Consider the following 21,739-nt stretch of genomic DNA (forward strand, 5'->3'; position numbering starts at 1 on the left):
CCTATATATTTAGTCCAACCCCGTGCTCAAGCAGGAGACCCTATATATCATTTCAGACAAATGGTTGTCCAATCTCTTCTTAAAAACCTTCTTCTCCCAGTTCTCCCTCCCTCCATGACGCCCCCACCTCCCCTTTGGCTTCCTCTGGCCTGCCCGTTTCACCCGATTGCAGTAATAATAATAATAATTTTATAATAATTTTATTTCTATACCGCCCTTCTCCCGAAGGACTCAGGGCAGTGTACAGCCAATTTAAAAACACAAGACACAACAATGATTAAAAATTAAAATAATTAAATAAATTTGGCCGGATTAAAACCCCCAAAATTTAAAATACCCCAATTAAAATTATTATGAATAGAATAGTAACAGTAACAGAGTTGCGAGGGACCTTGGAGGTCATCTAGTCCAGCCCCCCTACTCACGCAGGAGACCTGTACTAGGGATTCGAACCACCGAACTGCCGACCTTTCTGATCGACAAGCTCAGTGTTTTAGCCCCTGGGCAGAGCAGAATAGAAAAGGATAGGATAGGATAGGATAGGATAGGATAGGATAGGATAGGATAGGATAGGATAGGATAGGAGAATGGAATGGAATGGAATGGAATGGAATGGAATGGAATGGAATGGAATGGAATGGAATGGAATGGAATGGAATGGAACGGAACGGAACGGAATAGAAGTTGGAAGGGACCTTGGAGTCCAACTTCTAGTCCAACTCCCAAGTGAGAAGAGATGGGTGATAGGAACAATGAGAAGATTAATAGTAATAGTAATGCAGACTTAGTGAATAGTGAATAAAATAGAGAATAGAATAGAGAATAAAATTAGAATAGAATAGAATAGAATAGAATAGAATAATAGAATAGAGAGGAGAGGAGAGGAGAAGATAAAAGAGAAGGGAAGAGAAGGAAGAGAAGAAAAGAGAAGAGAAGAGAAAATCACTTTGTTAATATTACAGGAGTTCAAAGTCATTTCAACAGGTTCCTTCCCTTAACGTGCAAAAGTTGACTTCTGAAAAAGAAGTGATTTCCCATCCCCCAGAATAGAACAGAATAGAATAGAATAGAATAGAATAGAATAGAATAGAATAGAATAGAATAGAATAGAATAGAATAGAATAGAATAACAGAGTTGGAAGGGACCTTGGAGGTCTTCTAGTCCAACCTCCTGCTTTTGGAAAACGAAGCGGGCCTGTTTTCCACACCCTACTCTTTTAAAAAAGATTCCGTTCTCTGTGGTTGAAAAAGGCCAGGGAGAAATTTGCAGAGAAGCTGCAGGGATCATTCTGAACGCAACGCTTAACACTTCTTAAAACAGGAAGGAAGTTATTTGTGCAAGAAAAAAAAAACGAGCAGACAATTCTCCCCTCTTCTAAAAGTCCGTGATGGGAAGCAGAGAAAGACACTCTGCAATTTAGAGTTACTTCGAAAGTTTTTTTTTTTTCCTCACACTTCCTCTTTCCTGGACTTCACAAAATCTTATTTAAGCCTTCCCCCGCCCCCCCCAATATTCTTCCCTTCATTGATTCGCTGCAACCCCCCCCCCACACCTCCTTTCCTATGTCTGCAGGCACAGCAACTTAAGAGAGGAAACGGGTGCAGCTTTAAATAAAATCTCCTGTCCATCAAACTCAGCTCAGAGCCACATCTGGTGTCTTTTCCTTAATTGCACTTGTCGGGTGAATTTTGGGGGGTGGGATTTGCACCCAGCACCCCTAAATTTGTACCTTCCAGCTGCATCGCTGGCAGAATTCTCAGACGAAAGGATGCCTGTAAGGTAGGAAATTATAGCGAGATCTTTCTCACCTTATAGTAGGGGCGGGTATCGGGTTGAATATAACAGAATCACAGAGGTGCACGTGTCGATACAAGTACTCCTCGACTTACAACAGTTCATTTAGTGACCGAAGTTACAACGGTGCTGAAAGAAGGGACTTAATGACTGTTTTTTTTTTTTCACACTTTTGACCATTGCAGCGTTCCCTTGTAGGAAGAAATCTCCTTCTGGGTTCTGCTCCAAGTGGGGAAAATGACACTGGAAACATGGAGACTGCTTGGAAAGATGGTTTAATGGTGGACAGGGATGACATGGCTTGAGTTCCTGAACAGAAAAAAAAGGGCAGATACAGCGAGTTTTCGGGTTTTATGCCCTCTCTGGCTTTGAACTTCCTGGGGCCCGGAAAGAGTATCCTGATTGGTTGTCAGACTTCCAGGGGGTAGGGGTCTTAGCTAGCCTTGCTGGCTGATGTAATCTTCCCAGGTGCCATGTGGTGAGTTTCTGTCCTAGATGGGTCCCATTGTGTTGCAGATGAGGTCCATTGACAAAGATTGAGTTTCTGCCTCTGGCCCATTAACAAAAGGGCGGGGGCAGGAAGGTGGGAGGCAGGAAGCTGCTTTTCTTTGAAAACATGTTTCTCCATTTCTCATCCAGGGAAATATAATATTCTGCCTTTTTAATATTTCCCAACATATTTCATTCTTCTAGGAAAGGGGTGGATGCTAACTTCCTACACCCTACAGTCACGTGATCAAGATTTCAGGTTCTTGGCAATTGGTTCCTATTTATGACAGTCGCAGGGTCACGTCATCCTCTTTTGCGACCATCGGGCAAGCAAAAATCCACGGGGAAGCCAGATTCCCTTAACAACCGTGTCGCTAACTTAATAATGCTGTGATTCCCTTAACAAACGATGGCACGAAAAGTCGTAAACTTGGGCAGAACTCACTTAACGAATGTGCCACTGAGCAACAGAAATTTGGGGCTCTGTTGTAGTCGGAAGTCGAGGAATAACGTGGGCAGGAATAACAAGTGCTAGAAGGGACTTTGGAGGTCTTCTGGTTCAACCCCCTGCTCAAGCAGGAGACCTTATTCCCGTGATGGTGAACCTATGGCATGTGTGCCACAGGTGGCACTCGGTGCCATATCAGTGGGCACGCAAGCTCAGCTCCCGCCACCTGATTTTTGGGCCTTCTGGGCCACCAGAAGTAGGGAAACAGGCTGTTTCCAGCCTCCGGAGGGCCTCGGGAGGGTGGGGAAGGCCCGTTTTTTGTTTTCCCCAGGCTCCAGAGCCTTTCTAGGAGCCTGGGGAGGGCAAAAATGGCCTCCTTCTCCCCCGCCCCCGGAAACCCTCCAGAGGCCGGAAAGTTGGCAAATGGGTCATTTCTGGCCTCCGGAGGGCCTCCATGGGGGTGGGGAAGGCCATTTTTGCCCTCCCCAGGCTCCTAGAAAGTCTCTGGAGCCTGGGGAGAGCAAAAAACGGGCCCAACGTGCCATCACGTGCCAAAAGCAGGGGGAGTACAAAGGGGCCATGCGCGCATGCGCAGGGGGCAGGGTGCGTAGCCCCCCATACTCCTCCTGCTTTTGGCACATAATGGCAAAAAAGTTAGCCATCACTGCCTTATACCATTCCGGACAAATGACTGTCCAGTCACTTCTTTAAAAAACCCAGTGATGGGGAAGGAAGGAAAGAAGGAAGGAAGGAAGGAAGGAAGGAAGGAAGGAAGGAAGGAAGGAAGGAAGGAAAGAAGGAAGGAAAGAAGGAAGGAAGGAAAGAAGGAAGGAAGATAGGAACGAAGATAGGAAGGAAGGAAGGAAGGAAAGAAGGAAGGAAGGAAAGAAGGAAGGAAGGAAGGAAGGAAGGAAGGAAGGAAGGAAGGAAAAACAAGAGTTGGAAGGGACTTTGGAGGTCTTCTAGTTCAACCCCTTGCTCGAGCAGGAGACCTTACACCATTCCAGACAGATGGCTATCCAGTCTCTTCTTGTAAATCTCCAGTGTTGGAGCCCCCACAATCAACCATGCTTCCCCCCAAAAAAGTCATAAATTACCATAACATTTTATTTATTCATGATTTATGTATTTACATTCATTTGTGGGTCCCACCCCCTCTCCCGTCTTGCCATAGGCAAGATTTGCACTGACCACACACACACACACACACACACACACACACACACAAAGCCGGTTGATTAGCAGCCTTTGAAACTCCTTGCCACAAGAAGGAAACCCAGAAAGAACGGGGTTGAAAGTCCACAGGGGGTTTGGTTGGTTGGTTGGTTGCGAGAGTAAAAAGGATCCAGTAGATTCCAGCAACTCGTGGGCACCGGCCCAGACTGGAAGGCCTTGTCGTTTTCGCGCAGGGTTGTCGCATATCTTTCAGGAAACGGGACCTAGTTTGTGCGTCACAAGAGGCAGTTTGAAGTTTGATCCTCCTCGCCCGGCGGCCGTCCTAAAAGGAATGCACACTCGTGCGTGATTCAGAATAACGGAGTTGGAGAATAATGGAATAATGGTACAGGGGTTTAAGGCACCCTGTTATTAAGCTGGTTATTAAGACCAGCTGCCTGCAATTACTGCAGGTTAGAATCTCGCCAGGCTCAAGGTTGACTCAGCCTTCCATCCTTTCTAAGGTAGGTTAAATGAGGACCCAGTTTGTGGGGGCAATAAGATGACTTTGTATAAATATACAAAAGTATGAAGGCTATTGCTGAGCACAGTGGTCCCCAACCTTTTTATCGCCGCGGACCAATCAGCCTTTGATAATTTTACCGTGGCCCGCTGAGCGCGCGCAGGGGTGGGGCCTTTGGGCCACACGTGCGTACCTGCGCGGGGCTCTCTTCCCTGGAGCCTTTGCGCACGGCCCAGGAGCTTTTGCGCACGGCCCAGGAGCCTTTGCGCTGCAGCGTTCATGTCCCCCGGCCGCTGCGCGGCCCGGTGCCAGGTACTCCACGGCCCGGCACCGGTCCGCGGACCGGGGGTTGGGGACCACTGGCTTAGCACATTGTAAGCCGCCCTGAGTCTCCGGAGAAGGGCGGCATATAAATCATTTTTTTTTTTTTTAAAAAAATGGACCTTGGAGGTTTTCTAGTCCAACTCCCTGCTCAGGCAGGAAACCCTACACCACGGATGGAAGCTACCCTGTTTCCCCCAAAATAAGACACCCCCTGACAATAAACCCAATCAGGCTTTTGAGCGCATGGCAATAAGGCCAAGCGCTTATTTCAGGCTTCAAAAAAAATATAAGACAGGGTCTTATTTTCGGGGAAACACGGTAATCAAGGAGAGAAGCAACCTAGAACTAAGGAGAAATTTCCTGACAGTGAGGACAATTAAGCAGTGGAACAGCTTGCCACCAGAAGTGGTGGAGGTTGCTACAACACTGGAGGTTTTTAAGATTTTGCATTTGTTTTTGTTTTTTACTGGATTGAGAAGGTCTTATTTGGAGATACAGGAAGGAATCAAGGTAGAGCTGAGAAGATTCAACCAGGCTTTTAGTAATAGCTTTTTTAACTCACTCTTTTGAAGGGCATGTAAATGTGGTTTACCTCTATGTGTCCGTCGATGGCTAGTTTTTTAAAAAAAGATTCCCCTCGCACATATGTGCTAGTCGTTCCCGACTCTAGGGGGCGCTGCTCATCTCCGTTTCAAAGCCGAAGAGGCAGCGCTGTCCGAAGACGTCTCCGTGGTCATGTGGCCGGCAGGACTCAACGGCAAAGGCACACGGAACGCTGTTCCCTTCCCACCAAAGGTGGCCCCTATTTTTCTACTTGCATTTTTTTTTTACCTGCTTTCGAACTGCTAGGTTGGCAGAAGCTGGAACAAGCTCAACCCTGTTCCGCGGCACTCGGGATTCGAACCGCTGAACTGCCGACCTTTCAATCAACAAGCTCAGCGTCTTAGCCACAGAGCTACCGTGTCCCCTTAAATTGAGAACTACCTCCATCTTAATCCCCATCACCACCCAAGCCCAGCCTGGATCAATCAACCAACCAACTAACCAATCAATAAATCAATCATCGATCAATCAAGGCTCACCTCTTTTCTCCTCGCTGGTTGTGGACAATTGGCTTGGGGGTTCTGACTCTCCCTCAGGAACCCCAGGGTCTTCCAGGGATCCCCACAACACGCCCACTCGGCGTTGCCGAAAACGCTGTCTGGGATTGTCGTGGCCGTCTTCGTCCCCGGACCCCGAAGGTTCTGTTACCGGCATGCGGGAACTCAGGCGGCAACGGCGGAAGTGGACTGGCGGGCTCTGCGGGAGGCTGGCGTTGCTGCTTGCTTTGCGGAGAAGAGACGGTGAGCTGGGCGTGCTGGAAGCTTTTTTGGGGGGGGAAATAAAAAAAACAATTTGGAAGATGCAGAGCTAGAAAAAAAAAGAAGGCATCTGAGAGTGGAGGAAATTTCAAATGTAATTTAACCCTGGGAATTAAATGATTGGTGGTTTAGAAGGAAGGAGAATCGGAACACCAAGGAAAGAAGGAAGGAAGGAAGGAAAGAAGGAAGGAAGGAAAGAAGGAAGGAAAGAAGGAAGGAAGGAAGGAAGGAAGGAAGGAAGGAAAGAAGGAAGGAAAGAAGGAAGGAAGGAAGGAAGGAAGGAAGGAAGGAAGGAAGGAAGGAAGAAAAAACAGAGTTGGAAGGGACCTTGAAGGTCTTCTAGTCCAACCCCAGGAGTCCCAATACCATTTCAGCCGAACGGTTTGTCCAAATCCTCCTTAAAAACCTCCCATGAAAGAAAAGAACCCACGAGTTCTTGGAGGCCAATCGTTGTGTCATCTGGGCGACCCAAATAAATCCCCGCACCAAGGAAATAGGATGTGGGTTACCTAAAGCTGCTTGTATCCAGGTAGACTTAACAACCGTTTTGTTTAATGACGGTTCAAAGTGACCACGGCGCTGGAAAAATGTGACTTAACGGCCGTTTTTTTCACGCTCCCAATCTGTCCGGACCTCACCTCTACTCTCAAGCCCATGGTCCTCGGGCCCGGCCAGGCTCTCGCTGCTGCTGCTGCCGGCTCCCTCCGCCATGGGACGCGGCTGCTGTTCCCGTCGAAGTTTCATCAGTCTCCTTATCTTCCCAGCAATCCAGTTACTCTTCCTAGCCCACGAGGATAAGAGGAGACGGGGACCAAAAAAAAGAAAAAAATTATAAGCAGGGGTGAAATGCTCCCGGTTTGGAACGGATCGTCCGATCCGGTAGCGATGGCGGCGGGTGGTTCAGAGAACCGGTAGCAAAAATTCCTGCCCCCTCTCCCCCCATTGCCCAGCTGAGCCGCGTGATCATCAGGTTTGTTTTTTTTTTTTTTTGTATTTTTAAAAGCATTTTTTCTACAACCTCTTCAGCCGAAAATATGCTTTTAAAAGTTAAAAAAAAAAGCCTCTGATGATCGCGTGGCTCAGCTGGGATTGTCAAAGGCTTTTAAAAGCATTTTTTTCTACAACCTCTTTGGCCGATTCTCCTCCTTCGCCTTATTGCTACCCTCTTCTTTCTCTTCTCTACCACTTTCTCCCTTTCTCTCCCTCTTTCTTCTGTCTTCTTGTTCTTCTTCTTCGCCTCTTCCTCCTCTTCCTCTTCTTCTTTTTCCTCTCGTCCTCCTCCTCCTCCAGTTCGAATTCAAATTCGAATTAGATAGAATTAGAATTAGAATTCATTTTCCTCCTCCTCCTCCTCTTCTTCTTCTTCTTCGTCTTCTTCCAATAGAACAATAGAACAACAGAGTCGGAAGGGACCTTGGAGGTCTTCTAGTCCAGCTCCCTGCTTAGGCAGGAAATCCTACACCACTTCAGACAAATGGTTATCCAATTTCTTCTTAAAAACTTCCAGTGTTGGAGCTGTCTTTCTTTCTTTCTTTCTTTCTTTCTTTCTTTCTTTCTTTCTTTCTTTCTTTCTTTCTTCCTTCCTTCCTTCCTTCCTTCCTTCCTTCCTTCCTTCCTTCCTTCCTTCCTTCCTTTCCTCCTCCTCCTCCTCCTCCTCCTCCTCCTCCTCCTCCTCCTCCTCCTCCTCCTCATGTCTTTGCATTCTTATCTATCTCTTGCTCCTCCTCCTCCTCCCCTCTCTTCTCTTTCTCTCTTTCCTCTCCTTCCCAACTAGTGTTCACACGCATCAGTTGCACAGGGTTTGAGAGCCCCATGACTGGCCTAGAGAGGCTGGTGATGGCAACAGAAAGACCTCATAACCGATAACCAGAAGCTGCCCCTGGGCAGCAGGTAGGCAGGGCCAACGGGGGTGGCTACGAAGGCCCTCCCCTTCTCTGCCCGTGTTGCCCCTAGTCTGGTCACTCAATACCTGATCAGCCATCGCAATTATATACCCCATGCTTCTTTGCATGTGAAACAGGCGTGTGCCAAGTTCTGTGTAACACACTTACTTGCCACGGGGGATTGCGGGTTCCAACACTCGGTATTGGTCCATGATTTTCTCAACCAGTTTCTGCTTCTCTCGACGCAATTCGCCTAATTTGTCTCTGTGGGAGAAAGAACGGGGATGGGGTGGGGGGTGGGGGGTTATGAACTGGATAAGCAGGCAGTTTGTTAAGGAATTTGCAGAGTAACCCTTGAATAGCAAGGGTGTGTACATGAAAGCGATTGAGAATAGGTATGAATAAACACAATCAACACACAGATACACTGAGTTGTGTTTACTTTCAGGAAATAGTAAGGCACAGTCCAATAAACAGTCCAGGTCATACACATATAAAGCAGGAGATAGCCAAAACGACAGTCCAGACATAATCCAATAACTAAGTCTTCTTACCAGTCGTCGTAGTCATTCACAATAAACAGTTCTTCCGGATTTGCAAACAGTAGCATACAGAGATATCAGAGAGCAAGAACAGCAAAGAGAAACAAACCATATTTCTAGCTCCCTCTTAAGGAGATTGGCTACAGAGCTAACCAATCAGGACACAGTATGATGCAATACAGCAGTCTTAAAGATATATCGATGGTTTATATATTGCCAACACAACAAGGTAGGTAATACTCATTTCCTAACACAGTTGAAAGAATCCCCCTACCCCAAGATTCCGGATTGGATGGCTCTCTACAGAAGCACAGGGTCAGAAGGGGCTTGGACCTGACGGCTGAACAGAATTGCTGCAATTTTTTGCTCGAGCGACAAACCATTTCGGCAAAACTCACTGGTACTGACGTTGCTCCTCCTGAAAATGTTCTCGGTTTTCCATGCTGCGCTCTAACAGCTGCCTGTTCTCCCTGCTCAACAGCTGGATCTCCAGAAGAAGATGTCGGTTCTCTTCCTCCTGCTTGCCCTTCAACTGGACCAGGAGCTGCAGAGAAGAACGGAGGTCCCGTCACCCAAAGGACCATCAGTGATGCATCTTGGATATCCAGGTGAGAGCAATTGCACTTCGTCTTATAGACTTAGCTTCACAGTGCTTTGCAGCCCCTCTCTAAGGAGTTCACAGAGTCAGCGAAGGAAGGAAGGAAGGAAGGAAGGAAGGAAGGAAGGAAGGAAGGAAGGAAGGAAGGAAGGGCAATAGCAATAGCACTTAGACTTACCTACTGCTTCACAGTGCTTTGCAGCCTTCTCTAAGCAGTTTACAGAGTCAGCATAGGAAGGAAGGAAGGAGGGAGGGAGAGAGGGAAGGAAGGAAGGAAGGAAGGAAGGAAGGAAGGAAGGAAGGAAGGGCAATAGGAATAGCAGTAGCAATAGCACTTATATACCGCTTCACAGAGCTTTACAGCCCTCTCTAAGCGGTTTACAGAGTCAGCCTTTTGACCCCAACAATCTGGGTCCTCATTTTACCCACCTCGGAAAGATGGAAGGCTGAGTCAACCTTGAGCTGGTAAGGATCGAACTGCTAGCAGCTGGCAGTGGGCAGAATTAGCCTGCGATACTGCATTCTAACCACTGTGCAAGCAGGCAGGCAGGCAGGCAGGCAGGCAGGCAGGCAGGCAGGGAGGGAGGAAAGGAAGGAAGGAAGGAAGGAAGGAAGGAAGGAAGGAAGGAAGGAAGGAAGGAAGGAAGGAATACCAATAGCACTTAGACTTATATACCGCTTCACAGTGCTTTTACAGCCCTCTCTAAGCGGTTTACAGAGTCAGCCTCTTGCCCCCCAACTATCTGGGTCCTCATTTTATCGACCTTGGAAGGATGGAAGACTGAGTCAATACTGCATTCTCACCATTGGGAAGGAAAGGAGGGAGGGAGGGAGGAAGTTGAAGAAGCTTCTTGGTCGAGAAGCGAAACGTCTTCAAAGAAAAATCAGAAAAGTCCAGTTGCCTCTTGAAAAAACCTTTGGGATTTATCAACCGTGCTACTAACTTAACAACGATGCAGGAATTCACTTAACAACTGTGGCAGGAAAGGGTCCTAAAATGCTGGGGAAAAACCCTCACTTAACAAATTGTCTCACTTAGCGATGGGGAATTTTGGGGCTCGGTTGTGGTCTTACCTGTATTTTGGTGGGAGAAAGTGATTGGTGACCTTTTGTTAAATCTTTGGAAGCCAAAGATCCACAGTAGCATTTTGCAAACCCTGATCTATTCTTTCTTTCTTTCTTTCTTTCTTTCTTTCTTTCTTTCTTTCTTTCTTTCTTTCTTTCTTTCTTTCTTTCTTTCTTTCTTTCTTTCTTTTTTTTCTTTCTCTCTCCCTCTCTCTCTCTCACACACACACACACACACACACCCCAATCGGGCCAGTCTGGGAGGGCAAGGCAAGGGGGAACGGGTGGGTTTACCTCAGCGGTGAAATCCAAATTTTTTTACTACCGGTTCTGTGGATGTGGCTTGGTGGGCGTGGTGTGGCTTGGTGGGCGTGGCAGGGGAAGGATATTGCAAAATCCCCATTCCCTCCCCACTCCTGGGGGAAGGATACTGCAAAATCCCCATTCCCTCCCCACTCCAGGGGGAAATGATATTGCAAAATCCCCATTCCCTCCCCACTCCTGGGGGAAGGATACTGCAAAATCCCCATTCCCTCCCCACTCCTGGGACCAGCCAGAGGTGGCATTTGCCGGTTCTCCGAACTGCTCACAATTTCCGCTACGGGTTCTCCAGAACCTGTCAGAACCTGCTGGATTTCACCCCTGAAAGAAACCCAACAATTACCTCGCATTGGGTAGTCAGGCGCCCCAAGGCCGTGTCCAGCTGCTGGTTCTGCTCTTTTAAGGTAGCGTTTTCGGCTTCGAGCTTCGCCTGTTCCAACTGCAGGCCGGTCAGCCGGTTCTGCGTTCCTTGAAGCTCACCCTGGAAGTCATCGTGGGCTCGTTCGCTCTGGAGCAACGCTTGTTGGACCCTGCAATATTTTGGGGAAGGACCACCCTGTTACCCAAGGCGAACTTCTCCTCCTTGCTGCTGCTCCTTACCTCGCAGCTTGGATCTATATCAATTGCCCCCCACCCACACAATATAATAATACTGTGAAGGAAAACGAAGGTAGTACCAATCAGAATAACAGAATAGAATAAGAGGGTTACTTAAAAACTTAAATTCTTAAAAACCTTCTGTTTTTGGAAGGAAGGAAGGAAGGAAGGAAGGAAGGAAGGAAGGAAGGAAGGAAGGAAGGAAGGAAGGAAGGAAAGGAGGAAGGGAAGGAGAGGGTAGTAACAGAGTAACAGAGAACAGAGTAAGAGGGTTACTTAAAAACTTAAACTCTTAAAAACCTTTTTTTGGAAGGAAGGAAGGAAGGGAAGGAGAGGGAAGGAAAGGAGGGAAGAAGGAAGGAAGGAAGGAAAGGAGGAAGGGAAGGAGAGGGTAGTAACAGAGAACAGAGTAAGAGGGTTACTTAAAAACTTAAACTCTTAAAAACCTTCTTTTTTTGGAAGAAAGGAAGGAAAGAAGGAAGGGAAGGAGAGGGAAGGAAAGAAGGAAAGGAGGGAAGAAGGAAGGAAGGAAGGAAAGGAGGAAGGGAAGGAGAGGGTAGTCACAGAGAACAGAGTAAGAGGGTTACTTAAAAACTTAAACTCTTAAAAACCTTCTTTTTTTGGAAGAAAGGAAGGAAAGAAGGAAGGGAAGGAGAGGGAAGGAAAGAAGGAAAGGAGGGAAGAAGGAAGGAAGGAAGGAAAGGAGGAAGAGAAGGAGAGGGTAGTCACAGAGAACAGAGTAAGAGGGTTACTTAAAAACTTAAACTCTTAAAAACCTTCTTTTTTGGAAGGAAGGAAGGAAAGGAGGAAGGGAAGGAGACGGAAGGAAAGAATGAAAGGAGGGAAGAAGGAAGGAAAGAAGGAAGGGAAGGAGAGGGAAGGAAAGAAGAAAAGGAGGGAAGAAGGAAGGAAGGGAGGAAGGGAAGGAGAGGGTAGTAACAGACTAACAGAGAACAGAGTAAGAGGGTTACTTAAAAACTTAAACTCTTAAAAACCTTCCTTTTTTGGAAGGAAGGAAGGAAGGAAGGAAGGAAGGAAGGAAGGAAGGAAGGAAGGAAGGAATAAGAGAGTTGGAAGGGACCTTGAAGGTCTTCTAGTCCAACCCCTTGTTCGAGCAGGAGACCCAATGGCAGTCCAGTCTCTTCTTGAAAGCCTCCAGGGATGAAGCTCCCACAACTTCTGAAGGCAACTTCTGTTCCATGGGTTGATTGTTCTCAGTGACTGTCAGAACATTTCTCCTTATTTCTAAGTTGAACCTCTCTCCTTGATCAGTTTCCACCCATTATTCCTTGTCTGGCCTGCTTTGGAAAATAGCTTGACCCCCTTCCTCCTCTCTGGGGCAGCCCCTCAAATATTGGAAGATGCTCTCCTGGTCCTTCTCTTCACTGGACTAGCCAGGCCCAGTTCCTGCAACCGTTCATCGCATGTTTTAGCCTCCAGGCCTTTGATCATCTTAGATAGATTCAGTTTAACAGAGTTGGAAGGGACCTTGTAGGTCATCTAGTCCAACCCCCTGCCCAAGATTGCTCTCATGTCTCCCCTGGTCCTTCTCTTCACTAGACTAGCCAGGCCCAGTTCCTGTAAGTTTCAAACCGTTTAAAAATGGCTTGATAAATCTGGTGTCCTCCAGACAAATTTCCCCAGCCTTACCGCTCATGTTCTTCTTTTAAGTTGCCGTATTGCTCAGCCAAATCCTGGTGCCGTCGCTCGGCTAGCTCGAGCCGTTCCTTCTGGGCCTGCAATGCCACCTCTTGTAGCTCCAGGCTGGTCTTCTGTCCCAACAGTTGGTTGTGCCTGTAAGGCGGGAAAATTGAGCTTCAGCAAATCATCCATCTTCTTTTAACGGCCTCATAATCCCTTGCGGAATGGAATCTGGGAAATCGAATGGAGCTGAGTATTTCCTGGCCGGATGCCCTTCCCTGTCGCCAATGCGGAGTTTTTTTTTTTTTTTCCAGCAGATCTATTCTCATTGTTTCCAGAGAGAGAAAAATATCTGCCTCTACCTAGGATCAAACTGACAGCCTCCTGATTGTGAGGCCAGAGCTCCACCTCTAGGCCACCGCACTGCTCCAGGTTGAGCTCCGGCAAATGAACGCATCGTTACATTTAGTCCTTGACCTTCGACCATAATGGAGCCCCAAATGTCCGCTGCTAACAGAGACATTGCTTCAAGTGAATTTCACCCTGTTTGACGGACTTCCTTGCTCGATTGTGGTCATAAGCCGAGGACTGCCTGTAACGGCTTAATCCAACTGCCGGCCATCCGCGATGGACGAGGGCATCGCCGGCTGTGATTTCCCACAATCCCCTTGCTGCAGCGGCACCTGCCCTCCAGTTCCCGCTGTTCCTTCTCCAGGCCGCGCAGCGCTGCCTTCAGGCCGGCTTGCTCGCTTAACGTCCTCTCCAGCTCGTCCCCCTGCTGTCGGTGTAGGAGCATCAAGCGATCGTGATCCAGCCGGAGCTGCTCGTAGCGTCTCCGCCATCCCTCGGCCTCCAGCCGAACCGTCTGGATTTCGGCTTCGTGGCGTCCCGACCTCTGCCGGACATCGGACAGCTGCCTCACCAGGAGAGAGCGCTGGGAACGTAGAGGCGAAGGCAGGTCACAAAAGTCAAAGATTAAGAGGAAAAATCTCGGCGCAGAGTGAGAGAGATGGCAGCAGCTCAAATGCAGGCTCTTCCTCGATATACGGCCACAATTGGGACCAGAATGTCGGTCGCTAAGCAAGACGGTTGTAACAGGGAGATGGGCAGCATATGAATTTTCGTTCTTTCTATCTATCTAACATTTCTATCATCTCTCTCCATCCATCCACTATCTATCTATCATCTCTCTCTACCTATCATCTCTCATCTCTCTGTCTGTCTGTCTGTCTGTCTGTCTGTCTGTCTGTCTAATCTATCTATCTATCTATCTATCTATCTATCTATCTATCTATCTATCTATCATCTATCTATCTATCTATCTATCTATCTATCTATCTATCTATCTAATCTATCTAATCTTCTCTCTAATCTCTCTCTTCCTCATCTCTCTCCATATCATTTATCTCCATCCATCCATCCGCCCAGAGTCCCTTGGGAGTTGGGCGGCATAGAAATATGATTAATTAAATTAAATTATCCATCCATTATCTATCTATCTATCTATCTATCTATCTATCTATCTATCTATCTATCTATCTATCTATCTATCATCTATCTATCTCTTTATAAAATGTATAGGGCACTCATCAAGGTAACTCTGGGCTGAGTTTATTTATAAGTAAAGAAATACATTTATTTCAAATGTATTGATTAATTTATAAAATTTACATGCTGCCCCATCTCGCTGTTAGAACCGCCTGGCTTCGCAACAGAAATTCCGGTCCCAAATGTGGCCATAAATCAAGGACCACCTCGAATTTATTTATAAGACTGTTAAGCGAGTCGCACCCGATTTAACGATCTTTTCCTGGGCCCCGGGTTGTTCAGGTAAAATATCAGTGCGGTTGTTAAGCGAATTGTGCGGTCGTTAAGTGAATCCAGCTCCCCGCCCTCCCCCCCTCCCGTTGACTTTGCTCGTCAGAACCTCACCTGCGAGGTGCTGTTTTGAGGCTGGGGTTTCCCGTTTCCTTCCTGGCCTTCTGCCTTCTGCCGTGTCAGGCCCGACAGCACCGTCTCGAGGCTGCTGGCCAGGGACTCCAGTTGGGTCAGGTGTCCGGTGAGCGCCGAATTCTCAGCTTGGAGAACCGCCTCCTGGCAGGAAAGTGATGGGGAAGGGAGGGAGGGAGGGAGGAAAGGAAGGATTAGAGGGAAGGGAAGGGGGAGGGAGGGAGGGAGGGAGGGAGGGAAGGAAAGGAGGAAGGGAAGGAGGAAGGGAAGGAGAGGGAAGGAAAGAAAGAAAGGAGGAAGGGAAGGAAAGAAAGGAAGGGAGGGAGGAAAGGAAGGATTAGAGGGAAGGGAAGGGGGAGGGAGGGAGGGAGGGAAGGGAAGGAGGAAGGGAAGGAGAGGGAAGGAAAGAAAGGAGGAAGGGAGGGAGGAAAGGAAGGATTAGAGGGAAGGGAAGGGGGGAGGGAAGGGAAGGGGAAGGGAGGGAGGGAAGGAAAGGAGGAAGGGAAGGAGGAAGGGAAGGAAAGAAAGAAAGGAGGAAGGGAGGGAGGAAAGGAAGGATTAGAGGGAAGGGAAGGGGGAGGGAGGAAGGGAGGGAGGGAAGGAAAGGAGGAAGGGAAGGAGGAAGGGAAGGAGAGGGAAGGAAAGAAAGAAAGGAGGGAGGAAGGAAAAAGAATAGCAGAATAAGAGAATAACGCCGTTGGAAGCGGGTCTTAGAGGTCTTCATCAAGCAGAAGATGCTATACCGGCATTACAGGTAGTCCTCGACTTACAACAGTTCATTTAGTGACCATTCAAAGTTTACAACGACACTGAAAAAAAGGGAACTTGGGACCGTTTTTCACACTGATGACCGTTGCGGCGTCCCCAGGATCATGTGATCAAAATTCGGACGCCTGGCAATCGATTCACATTTATGACGGTCGCAGGGTCCCGTGACCTCCTTTTGCGACCTCCTAACAAATCCCAGTCCGTGTGACCGACGTAGCGCCCGCAGCGACCCGCTTAACCAGTGGTCCCCAACCCCCGGTCCGCGGACCGGTGCCGGGCCGTGGAGTACCTGGCACCGGCCGGGGGACATAAATGCTGCAGCGCAAAGGCTCCTGGGCCGTGCGCAATGGGCCGTGCGCAAAAGCTCCTGGGCCGTGCCCCCACCCCTGCGCGCGCTCAGCGGGCCGCGGCGATAAAAAGGTTGGGGACCACTGCGCTTAACAACCGTGGCAAGGAAGGTCGTAAAAGGTGACAAAAACCTCCCTTGAACCGAGGTCTCGCTTAAGCAGCGGCACTTTGCGGCTCCGTTGTGGTCGTAAATCGAGGACTACCTCCGTTGTGGTCGTAAATCGAGGACTCCCACTGCAGGGCTGAAAGGAACCAACTTTTTGGCAGCTCTCACCTGAGTTTGAACCTGGGGCTCCTTGGGGAGGTGCAGTTCCTCGAACCGCCCGACGAGGGCGCTCTCAGGCCGGCCTTTGCAACCGTTCCTTGCCTTTGCTTGGCTGCCAAGACATCAGCAGAGAGAAAAGCCAATTTGTGTGGCCATCGCTCACACACACATACACACACACACACACACACACACACGCACAAAATGCTGGAAGATCCTAAGAATTAGGAATTTGAGGGTGGGATTGGCCGTCTGAACTGAAGGTGGAGCAAACACAACTGATCGCTTTGCCCAGCAATCTATTCCAGGGTTGATCTAATTACAGCAAGTTTTGTTTAAGTGCAACTGATCAATGTCTTATCAATGCACGTAGGGGCTTTGATTGCAGATTTCCCCTTCCCCTCCCTGCTCTCCCTCGTTCTCTCCTTCTTTCCCACTTTCTCTTATATTACCCTCCCTCTTTTCCTTCCTACCTTCCCTTCCTTCCTTCCTTCCTTCCTTCCTGTACTCTGTGTGTGTCTCTTTCTCTCTTCCCTTTCTTTTCCTCTTTTTTCCTTCCTTCCTCCCTTCCTATACTCTGTGGGTCTCTCTTTCTCTCTTCCTTTATTTTCCTCATTTTTCCTTCCTTCCTTCCTTCCTGTACTCTGTGTCTCTCTCTTTCTCTCTTCCTTTCTTTTCCTTTTTTCCTTCCTTCCTTTACTCTGTGTGTCTCTCTTTCTCTCTTCCTTTATTTTCTTAATTTTTCCTTCCTTCCTTCCTTCCTGTACTCTGTGTCTCTCTCTTTCTCTCTTCCTTTCTTTTCCTTTTTTCCTTCTTTCCTTCCTTCCTTCCTTTACTCTCTGTGTGCCTCTCTTCCTCTTTTTTCCTTCCTTCGTTCCTTCCTGTGCTCTCTGTGTGTATCTCTTTCTCTCTTCCTTTCTTTTCCTCATTTTTCCTTCCTTCCTATACTCTGTGTGTCTCTTTTTCTTCCTTTCTTTTCCTCTTTTTTCCTTCCTTCCTTCCTTCCTGTACTCTCTGTATGTCTCTTTCTTTCTTTCTTTTCCTCTTTTTTCCTTCTTTCCTTCCTTTCCTGTACTCTCTGTATGTCTCTCTCTTTCTCTCTTTCTTTCTTTTCCTCTTTTTTCCTTCCTTCCTTCCTTCCTTTCCTGTACTCTCTGTATATCTCTCTCTTTCTCTCTTTCTTTCTTTTCCTCTTTTTTCCTTCCTTCCTTCCTTCCTTCCGATATGGCTGCCCATTTTATCTGCCAGAACCCCCAGCTGCTCACAAAATGACAACACCGTCATCAGCCACCCGCACCCCCACCCCCCTCATTCCCAGCAACTGGCAAACCCCCTCCTGTGCTGGGCCCAGCCTGACCTGCTGTCGGTCTCTGGCTCAGGATTTCGCTGCTCCTTTGGTGGGTGGTCTTGTGACTCAGCTGCATTGTCTTTGGAGGGCCCGGCCTTTTCTCTCGCCAGCTCCTACAACACAATGGGACATCCTGTGAGCGAAAGACCTGGCCCTCCATTTACTCTCCTGCGACTCTATTACAGGCAGTCCTCCTCGACTTACAACAATCCGTTCAGTGACGCTTCAAAGTTATAAATGCACTGAAAAAAGAGACTTGTGACCGCTTTTTCACACTTACGACCGTTGCAGCATTCCTATGGCCACCTGATCGAAATTCAGACATTTGCCAACTGATTCATATTTACGACGGTTGCAGTGTCCCCGGGGGGGGGGGTCCCACGATCCCCTTCTGTGACCCTCCGTCAACGGGGCAAGCCAGATCCACTTTACGACCGCATTGCTCACTTAACAATGGCGGCGATTCCTCGAACAACCGTGGCGAGGAAGGTCGTAAGTAACACGGGGCCAAATTTACTTAACACCTCTCTCGCTTAGCAACAGGAAGTTTGAGGCTCAGTTGCGGTCATAAGCCGAGGACCACCTACAAGTCCCACTTACCTGTTCCAGCATGGCGGCTGCGTTCTCCTTGTCCTCCAGTTGCTTTCTCAAGTTCGCGTTCTCCTTTTCCAGCTCCCCGAGGCTTTGGAGAACCTCTTGCAGGCTGGTGAGCTCTGCGGCTTGCCGGCGCGTTTGAGCCTCCAGGAGGGCCAGGTGGCGTCCCTGCTCAGCCAGCGCCGCCTCCTGCGCCTGTGTTTTGGTCTTCAGCCGTCGGCCATCTTTGTCCGCTTGCCGCCGGGTGCTCTCTGCTTGGCTCAGTGCCTCTTCCAAAGCCCCTTTCTCAACCTCCAGCTGAGCCAAGGTGACCCTGTGTTGTTCGACGCTCCGTTGCAGGTTCTCGAGCTCCTGTTGAGCTTCGCCCAAATCTTCTTCTTTTCTTTGGAGTTTCTGGGCTAGCTGGGCGCCCCGGAGACATTCCTTCTGAAGATTTTGCTGCGCCTGGTTTAAGTCGACCTCCGCTTGGGTGGCCGCCTCTTGCAAAGCCCGCGATCCGGCTTTTAACGTCTCCGTCTCCCGCTGTAGCGCCTGGATCTCTTCCACCAGGCGCTCCGTGTCCGAGCGCCACCGCTCACATTCCTCCTGGGCTTCTCCGTACGCCCCTTGGATGCTCCTCAGCGTCTCCTCGAGGCTCGCTGCGTGTCTCAATTCGGCCTCCCACGCCTGCTCGGCCTCCCTCAGTCGAGCCTGAGCACTGGACAAGGCGGCCTTCATTTCAGTCACCGAGGTCTCCGATTCCTGTTTCGGAGCCTGGCCTTCCACCGTTTCGGTCTTTCGGTGTGCCAAAATCCCGGGTTTGTGTTCTTGGACATCTGAGTTCTCCTCTTCTGCCTCGCTGGGCCGCCCTTCCGGCTAAGTGGGATAGAAATCAGAGTTGGAATGGCTGCTGGATTGCTGTGTTCTTTCAAGGTATCCTCTGAAGCTGTGTCTAGTGCCAGGTTTGTGGTCCTTCCTTCCTCTCCTTTTTCCCTCCCTCCCTCATTCATTCATTCATTCTTTCTTTCTTTCTTTCACAGCACCACAGGGTGCACGCGGAGGCTCGGGAAGGGCGAAAACGGGCCTACTGGAAGTTCAGGAAGGCCAGAAATGGGCCCGTTTCTGACCTCCAGAGGGCCTCCGGAGCCTGGGGAGGCCGTTTTCGCCCTCCCGGAGGCTCAAGAAAAGCCTCCAGAGCCCGGGGAGGGCAAAAACACCCCCCCACACACACACTGTGATGCAGGAGGTCGACTAGGCCACGCCCACCATGGCCACGCCCACCCAGCAACCGGGCAGAGAACCCCTTGCTAACATTTCTGAAGGCCACCCCTGCTCTTATCTGACTGCTACTTTGAATGCAGCTCTTCCTCCTGTCCCTCAAGGTCATTCTCACCGCCCATAACACCCATTCCCTAATGATAGGAGCGGATCCAACAGCTCTCTCTCTCTCTCTCTCTTCCATACCAGCCCATCAAGGTTGGCGTCCTTCAGCTCTGCTTCCATATTCTTTGATCCCAACAAAAGCTGCATCCTACACCGTTCCCGGTTCTCCTTTTCTAGGACCAGCATTCGATCGGCCTCCTTCATCTCACAGTCCAGCAAAAGGGGCACTTCGGGGAATTCTGCAACCAGGAGGGAGAAAATATATATATATATAATTTTTGCTTGCAAATGTGTCGGGAAAGAAGACCAGGTGATCTGGGAGAAGAGAATCGAATATAGGGGAGGTAAAACTCACCGTTTGCATCCAGGTGAGAATATTCAGACCACGATTCCCTCGGGGAATTCTTCAAAGTTTCTTGCAGCTGCTTTTTCAGGAGCAAATTCTCTCTCAAAAGTTCCTCCGATTGGTAAGAGAGCTGACCCCTTTCCTGAGGAATTGAAATTTTAACCAGGATGTTGAGTCTAATCTCATTCCCCGTTTTCCCCTCTGATTCTCAGCCTCAAACTCATTGAGTTTGAGCCGGACTCAAAGGTGGAGAACTTAAGAAATTGCAAAACACGTGGAGAGCTTGAGAAATTGCAAAATGCGTGGAGAGCTTGAGGAATTGCAACGGTTTTGCCTCCATGCATTTTTCCATCCAGAAAAACAACAACAAAACCTTCGATCATCTAATTCAGACAGCAGCGCAAGGGGCTGCTTCAAAGAATCTATTCCTCTTGTAAATTTTTTTTTTTTTAAAAAAAAAGGAGAATTGTAGTGCAAGGTGAGACAATCGCAGCTACACCCGTATATGCAGCAAACTGGACTGTAAATTCCATTAAATCCAACAGTGGTTCTCTAGTCAATTTCACAACTCGATCTAGTCAATTTCACAACCTGAGCTAGTCAATTTCACAACCAGATCTAGTCAGTTTTACAGCAGAGGTGAAAAAAACCCCATCAGCTGATTTCCATTTAAAAAAAAACAACCCACATAAGTAGCATTTACTTTAGGGTTATGTCTCTGGAACGATTTGCCCCCGGAGATAAGAAGAATATCGGATCTCCGGGTCTTCCGCCGTGCCCTGAAAACTTTTCTTTTCCATCAAGCAGGGCTGGCGTGACCCCCCCCTTTTTTAGTTTTTTTAGTTGTTTAGTTGTTTAGCTTTTAATCTGTCAATGGGTTTTAATTTGAATTGTTTTAAAATTGAGCCAAAGTATATAATTCTTTTAATAATTTTAAATTTTGTATTGTTATGTGTTTTAGTTCTGGCTGTGCACCGCCCTGAGTCCACTAGGAGAAGGGCGGTATACAAATTGAATAAAATAAAAATAAATAAATAAATGTCTTACTTCCAGAGACGTGTGTGGGCTCTTAATGTAAGTCAAGGCCCTGGTTGTGTAAAGCTCTTTCTATCCAGCCAGTTTGGATCATAAAACTTCATTCTCAGTGAAGGGAGGGGCAAAAATATCCCTTTCCCCCTTTTAATTGCCCAGGAAATTAAAAAATCAATTCCTTTCTTCAAAGAATTAAAACCCCAGACCTCTTTCCCAGACTCGGAGTGCAAAGAAAGCTAAAAAAACCCCACTCTCTGATGTTTTGATTTTATCAAATAAGAATTATGTGCGCTTCAAGAACATAAGACAACGATCATCATTGTCATTTAATGACCCCATAATCCCTTGTGAGGTGGAATCTGGGCAACTGAATGGAGCTAGCAGAGTGTTTTACTGGCCGGATGCCCTTCCTGTTGCCAGAGCGGAGTTTTGTTCGGCGGATATATTTCTCATCATGCCCAGAGAGAGAAAATATCTGCCTCTACCTAGGATCGAACTCACAGGCTCCTGATTGTGAGCCGAGAGCTCCACCTCTAGACCACCGCACCACTCCAAAATAAGATAACTATAAACATCCCAAATTCTCCGGGCATGTTTTTTTTCCAACTATGTCTCAACCGACAGGTCTCTTCTTCTCCCCTATACCCTAAACAGTCCCTGAAATCCCAAGTTTGCCCTCCTTAACGGAGTTTCTAAAGTACGAAAGGGGGCAGAGAAGTATTGGGAATGAAAAAAAAAAAAATGGCGTAGAAAGAACCGTCGTCTTTTTCAACCGTACCTCTTGGATCTGATTCAAGTGGTTTTGCAGACGCAGGTTTTCTTTCTCGGTCTGACTCAGGCGTTGGCCTCGGGCGTAAACGGCATCTAATTCTTCCTCCATCATGGCTTTTGCCTCCAACAGGGCCTTGGAGAAGTCACGCTCTTCCTGAGAATCAAAAAGGACTTATTTAAAGCCAGGTCTCCGCCCTCTTCCACAAGATTGGG

The 21,739-nt window shown here is 48.2% G+C and overlaps 1 protein-coding gene across 1 annotated transcript in view; it reads right to left on the reverse strand.

The window, feature by feature from the left end:
• Window positions 1-3,866: 3,866 nt before the first annotated feature.
• The window catches only part of CCDC88B (coiled-coil domain containing 88B), a 31,449-nt gene continuing 13,576 nt past the window's right edge, over window positions 3,867-21,739 (reverse strand). Inside the window, exons 11-25 of the mRNA XM_070950477.1 lie at window positions 21,534-21,680; window positions 19,733-19,865; window positions 19,459-19,616; window positions 18,022-18,870; window positions 17,431-17,534; window positions 16,083-16,185; window positions 14,675-14,836; window positions 13,426-13,676; window positions 12,752-12,895; window positions 10,848-11,034; window positions 8,919-9,064; window positions 8,147-8,242; window positions 6,734-6,876; window positions 5,817-6,098; window positions 3,867-4,230 (exon numbers count right to left, since the gene is read on the reverse strand). Of these exons, the coding sequence (XP_070806578.1) occupies window positions 4,184-4,230; window positions 5,817-6,098; window positions 6,734-6,876; window positions 8,147-8,242; window positions 8,919-9,064; window positions 10,848-11,034; window positions 12,752-12,895; window positions 13,426-13,676; window positions 14,675-14,836; window positions 16,083-16,185; window positions 17,431-17,534; window positions 18,022-18,870; window positions 19,459-19,616; window positions 19,733-19,865; window positions 21,534-21,680 (2,952 nt within the window). The 3' untranslated portion in view covers window positions 3,867-4,183. The remainder of the gene's footprint in view (window positions 4,231-5,816; window positions 6,099-6,733; window positions 6,877-8,146; window positions 8,243-8,918; window positions 9,065-10,847; window positions 11,035-12,751; window positions 12,896-13,425; window positions 13,677-14,674; window positions 14,837-16,082; window positions 16,186-17,430; window positions 17,535-18,021; window positions 18,871-19,458; window positions 19,617-19,732; window positions 19,866-21,533; window positions 21,681-21,739) is intronic.

The sequence above is a fragment of the Pituophis catenifer genome, unplaced genomic scaffold, assembly GCF_029215685.1.
Source record: "Pituophis catenifer annectens isolate HBS135680 unplaced genomic scaffold, rPitCat1.0.hap2 SCAF_10, whole genome shotgun sequence".
Lineage (NCBI taxonomy): Eukaryota > Metazoa > Chordata > Lepidosauria > Squamata > Colubridae > Pituophis > Pituophis catenifer.